Consider the following 6,054-nt stretch of genomic DNA (forward strand, 5'->3'; position numbering starts at 1 on the left):
TACTCAAGGACCCTCAGCACTCAAGAGAACCCCCATATCCCACAACTCTGAGGGTTACCCAGGGACCTGCAGCACCCAAAAGTATTCAGCACTCTGCAGTTTCCAGGGTCACCTAAGTACCCCTAGGACTGAAGCCCCGGAGACCCCCAGCAGAACTGGGAGCCCTACAGTGCTGACTGGTGGGAGAGTTGGTGGGGAGGGGGAGTGAGATTGTGCCCCCCCTTCACCAGGGGTGGCTTTGGAGCTGAGCAGGTCAAATCCCAGGGGGCAGGGGCAAGCAGAGATGGCTGTGGAGGTGGAATGGGGTCAGCAGTGGGGCTGGTCCCCAGGGGAGGGGGTGCTCGGCTGGGGCTCAGAACAGCCCGCAGTCCTTGAGGTTCTCCTTGATGATGATGTCAGTGACGGCGTCAAAGACGAACTTGACGTTCTCGGTATCGGTGGCGCAGGTCATGTGGGAGTAGATCTCCTTCACGTCCCGCCGCATATTCAGCTCCAGGAACTGCAGCTTGATGTAGTTGCCCGCATCGTCGTAGGTGTTGGGACCTGGTGGTGTGGCAGTGAGCAGGATCCCTTCCCGGGCTGGTGTCCCCTGCCAGAGTGCCGGCCCAGTGCTCCCTCGGGTGGGTAAATCTTGCATGCTCCCTCAACAAGGCTCATGCAGCACCACTTGCATGGGGTGCTGAGGACACCTGCTGGGGGACTCCTGCGGGGGTGGTGGCACCCAACCCTCCAGCAGCACCCCACCACCACCAGCCACTGCCACACTCACCGTCGTAGTCAGGGAAGCAGATGCTGAGATGGGCCTTCTTGATCTTCTCCAGGAAAACGTCCTTCTTGTTGAGGAAGAGGACGATGGAGGTGGTGGCAAAGTAGCGGTGGTTGCAGATGCTGTTGAAGAGGTGCAGGCTCTCATGCATGCGGTTCTGTGGAGAGACACAGCCTCATGATGACACCCAAGTCATGACCAGGACAAAGCAGAGGGGGTGTGAGGTGGTGAGCGTTCCTCACCACTTCATCATCCTCCACCAGGACCATGTCGTAGGCACTGAGAGCCGCGATGAAGATGATGCAGGTCACACCCTCAAAGCAGTGGATCCACTTCTTCCTCTCTGAGCGCTGCCCACCCACGTCGAACATCCTGGGCAGGACAAAGGAGGGTCAGCACCCCCCACTCCCTGCCCAGCCCCTGGCACCAGCCCTCACTGGGGGCCTGGACCCCACCTGAAGTTGAGGTCTTTGAAGGAGAACTGGGTCTCTATGATGCCAGTTGTCTTGACGCGGGAACGCAGCACGTCCTGCTCTGTGGGGACGTAGCCGGGGGTCACCAGGCGCTCCAGGTCTGACAGGTAGCTGGCCAGGCATGCGGTGGGCATGAGACACGGGTTGGAACCCCCCTCATGCCTCCCCCACCCACACTCCCTGACCCCACGTACTAGCCCGCAGAGTCATTGAGCTGGTACTCGGAGGCGCGGTCAAAGCAGGCTTGGATGCCCGAGTCCTTCCAGAGCCGCCCGATGATTTCTGACATCTCCTTAGGCATGGTCCCCTCCTCGATGGTGTCCGAGAGGTGCAGCAGCTTGCGGGCATCATCCTGTGAGGGAGAGGGGTTCAGTGGGGCCTGGGGACTGTGGGGAACCCTGCCCAACATGGAATACTCCTCACCTGGCGAGCTGTGTCCCCATACTGGATGTTGAGGGTGCTCATGGCCCGCACGATGGCCAGCATGGACTGGAGCGTGTTGCTGTAAATGATAGCAATGAACTCCAGGCATTCCTCCAGCGAGTAACCGTCCTGGTGGATGATCCTGGCCAGGGAAGATCACAGGCACGGAGCTGAGCTGGGTGCCGTGGAGCTGAGCCACACGATGGATGCACCCCATGGCAGTGGATGCACCCCATGGCAGTGGCATGGGGCAGAGTCAGGCACAGTGGGATAGGGCACCCCATGGCTGCAGTGTGGGACAGACATGGTACATGGTGGGCACGATCAAGTGACCCCCCCTTGGCACTTACTTCATCTGCTTGACAATGGTGCTCTTCCCCGACTCCCCTGCTCCTAAGGGGACAAAACATGGGTCATGGTGGTGCCCATGCCATGGGCACTCCCAGCTGAGCCCCGTGCTGGCTCACTGAGAACCTTGGTGCCTGACATGGCTGCAGGCACTGTTGGCTGGGCTAGGTCCGTGGCTCAGGGTGTGCAGGGGGATTAACAGCCTGTGCCAGTGGCATTAAGGTTAGGCTGAGCTGCTGCATCTAATGGGATCTGAAGTGGCTCAGCCAGGGACACTCTCAGGAACCCAGGGGAGGGGTTGGGGACATGGTGGCATTGCAACCCTGCCACCCACCACCCAAAGCCCCAAACTTGTGGCTGTGCAGACGGATGCCTCTTGGGCCAGGCTGTGAAGACAGTGATGCCACCCACGGCCCCACCACATACACAGCACCCCAATCCTCAGGCACCACTGGGGGACTGGGAAGGACTGGGAGGGACACAAAGCACAAGGGGGCTCCAGGGACAGACATGGGGTGGTATGGGCTGCATAGGGGTCCCTAGGAGGATGGAGCACGGGTGCTGATGGGCTGGGGTGGTGATAGGTAGAGTTGGTGAAGGCTCTTAAGATGGGTTGGTTGAGGTTGGGGGACCTGGGATTTGGGGGATGTTAGGTGGGCTGCTTGGGTTGAGGGATATGTGGAAGCCAGGGGATCTTAGGGTGGATCTCGGGACCTTTGGATCTCAGGATCTCATCTTCTTGTTGAGATGGTCTGTTGTGTTTGGGGTGCCTGGTAGGGGGTGTCAAGCAAGCTGTGATGAGCTGGTTTAGGGGATCCTGGGAATGGGGGGGCTGTTAGGGTGGCTGGTTGGGTTTAGGGGTGTCAAGTGAGAAAGGAAACATTGGGTGGGCTTTTTGGGTTGACTGGTTGGCTTTAGGGGTGTTGTGGGGGTTGGAAGACTGCTAGAGTGGGTTTAGGGGTGCTTAGGAGCAGGGGCCTGGGGACTATTGAAGTGATTGGATTTAGAATGGGGTCAGGGAAACTTTGGGTGTTTTATTGGGAAGGGGTTGGTTGGTTGTAGGATGCCTGGGAGTGGGAGGCTGTTGGGGACACTCCTGGGTTGTGCTGGTTTGGTTTAAAGGTGATGGAGGCATCAGGGAAACATTGGGTGGGCTCTCGAGATGGGGAGGTTTGGTTTAGGGCTGCTGGGAATGGGGTAGGCTGCTTGGTTTTAAGAGTCCTGGGTGAGTCAGGAGAATGTTGAATGAACTGGGAGGGTGGGCTGCTTGGGTTTGGGGGTCCATCTGGGGGCCAGAGGAATGTTGGATTGGCTGGTTGGGTTCGGGGGCAGTTATGGGGTGTGCTGGTTGGGTTCAGGGGCACTGGTAGGTGTCAGGGGTGCATTGGGTGGGCTGTTAGGGTGAGATGCTCAAAGGATGGGTATGTCCCCCAGGGTGCTGTCTCCCTCTTACCCAGCAGCAGCAGCTTGACGGTCCTGGCGTCCTTCTCAGCATCTTCCTTGAGCTTCTTCTCCAGCTCTCGGGAATGCTTCTCCTCGGCACTGGCCCCGGCTCCCATCCTCAGCCCCGCAGCCCTGCGGTTCACCACCCGCTCCTTGGAGGTCAGCACCAAGATGGGCAACGAGCTCCAGCCTCCCGCCGCCTCCAGCGCTCGCTCCCGGTGCCTGCCGCCGCCACTGCCACCACCGCCCGCCCGATGTGCGACAAGGACGGGGCCAAGGTCCCGGGGGGCCGCCTGCCGGGGGGCTGCGCTCAGCACCCGGGGCTTAAGCTGGGCCCCCCCGATAAACCCCCTTCAATCTGCAGCGGGCTGAGCTCAGCAATCCCGTGGTTCCCGGTGTCAGCACTTCTGCCGGGGGGGTGCCCCGGCCCGACCAGCCTCCAGCTTTGCCTCCACGCTGGGGCAGTGACCCGGCCACCCTGCGGGAAGTGGGACCCCTACCCATCTCCAGCTCTGCTGTGGACCCCAGGGGTTTGGAAATGGGGGGTGGGATGGTGTGCCTGCTGGGATCTGGTCAGAGTGGGAGCAAATGTCCCCATTGTCCCCATCTCACCGGGTCATACCCCCTGCTCTGCACTAGTGCCCACTGTCCGACCCCAGTAAGCCATGCCAGTGTCCCCACGGGCACTGCCCACAGTGATAGAATGTCAGCCTCAGTCACCACACCCTGTGTCCCCAGGCACCCTTCCAGAACCCTCCACTAATGTCCCCATGCCCCCCGGGTGCACTTCTTAGTGTGCCTGCCCAGCCACCCGCCAGTACACTCCCAGTGCCACAGGCCAGCTCAGTATCACCTCCACAGCGTCCCCAGGCCTTCCAGCAACACCTGCACCATGTCCTCAGGGCTACCCGCATACCCCCCACAGGGTTTCCAAAGCCCCCTCCAGTAACACTCCCCAGTGACTACGGAAGAAATCCCAGTGACCGTGACATCTCCAGTCAAAAAACACCCTGTCCAAGGTCCAGGGACACTGCAATGCCACCTCTCTGTTACCACCCCAACCGCAGCGAGCCCCCCACAATATCTCTGGGTCCCTCAGTGTGCCTTCCCAGTGCCTCCTCTTACGTCCCCAGTGCTCCCCACTGCCACTGCGGCCAGCACAGCAAAACTGAGTTTCCCAAGGAACACCGCAATAACTCCCCAGTGTTCCCCCACCTCCGGTGACTCCAGGCCCTGCCAGGACTGCCCCAGTGACCCCAGTACAGCCCAGTGCCCCTGTGTCCCCCTGTTTGTCCCCAGCGCTCCCCCTCCCCGCCCCGCGGCTCTCCTGCAGCGCCCCGCTCGGCCGCCAGAGGGCGGAAGCGCCCAGCGCAGCTCCCAGTACAGCCCAGTACAGCCCAGTACAACCCAGTACAGCCCAGTACAGCCCAGTACAGCCCAGTACAGACCAGTACAGACCAGTACAGCCCAGTACAGACCAGTACAACCCAGTACAGCCCAGTACAGCCCAGTACAACCCAGTACAGACCAGTACACAGCAGTACAACCCAGTACAGACCACTACAACCCAGTACACACCAGTACAACCCAGTACAGACCAGTACAGACCAGTACAGACCAGTACAGACCAGTACAGACCAGTACAGCCTAGTACAGCCCAGTACAGCCCAGTACAGACCAGTACAGCCCAGTACAGCCCAGTACAGACCAGTACAACCCAGTACAACCCAGTACAGACCAGTACAGCCCAGTACAACCCAGTACAACCCAGTACAGCCCAGTACAGACCAGTACAACCCAGTACAGACCAGTACAACCCAGTACAACCCAGTACAGACCAGTACACAGCAGTACAACCCAGTACAGACCACTACAACCCAGTACACACCAGTACAACCCAGTACAGACCAGTATAGACCAGTGCTCCCAGTACAGACCAGTACAATCCAGTACAGACCAGTGCTCCCAGTACAGCCCAGTGCCCCCAGTACAGCCGTGCACACCTGCAGTATTCACACCAGTGCCTCTGGCCAGAGGAGCACCCCAGTACTGATCAGTGCCCTGCTACAGCCCGGTATTGCCCGCTCCAGCCCCCAGCCACCCCTACAGAACCATTACCACTTCCCTACCACTGCTCCCAGTGCCACCAGGTACCAGCTCCTACTACCAAATCCTAATGCCTCAGTACTTCAGTCCTCCCAGTACTGCCCAGTAACAACCTCCAGTGTGCCCAGTGTGCCCAGGACTACCTCCAATACAGCCCAGGGCCTTTCAGAACTGACCCCAGTACCTCCTGGAACTACTCAGAGGAGCTTATCAAAGTGCTCCCAGTATCATCCACTACCACCCTCAGTGCCCTCTGTAGTTCCTCTCCTGCTCCATGCCCCCAGTACCACCCAGTACCAGCTCCCAGTACTATATCCTAGTGCACCAGTATTTTCCTCAGGGTCCCCAGTACTTTCCCGTGCCCCCAGTAGTGACTCTGAGTGCTCCCAGTGCCTTCAGCAACACCCAGTGGTGGGGCCAGCCACCAGCCCAGCCCAGTGTACCCCAACACCCAGCAGCACCACCCACTACTGCCACCTCCCCATGCCCCCTGTC

General features: G+C 59.8%; 1 protein-coding gene across 1 annotated transcript; it reads right to left on the bottom strand.

Annotated features, from left to right (window-relative positions):
* Positions 1-143: 143 nt before the first annotated feature.
* GNAT1 (G protein subunit alpha transducin 1) lies at positions 144-3,569 on the bottom strand. The gene is made up of 8 exons (XM_053989199.1): positions 3,464-3,569; positions 2,013-2,055; positions 1,663-1,804; positions 1,434-1,591; positions 1,222-1,350; positions 1,009-1,138; positions 770-923; positions 144-543 (listed from the first exon to the last, which is right to left on the bottom strand). Exons 1-8 carry the CDS (start codon positions 3,567-3,569, stop codon positions 353-355), a joined length of 1,053 nt encoding a protein of 350 aa, XP_053845174.1. The 3' UTR covers positions 144-352.
* Positions 3,570-6,054: the final 2,485 nt, after the last annotated feature.

This window comes from Vidua macroura, chromosome 13 (genome assembly GCF_024509145.1).
Source record: "Vidua macroura isolate BioBank_ID:100142 chromosome 13, ASM2450914v1, whole genome shotgun sequence".
NCBI classification, from domain to species: domain Eukaryota; kingdom Metazoa; phylum Chordata; class Aves; order Passeriformes; family Viduidae; genus Vidua; species Vidua macroura.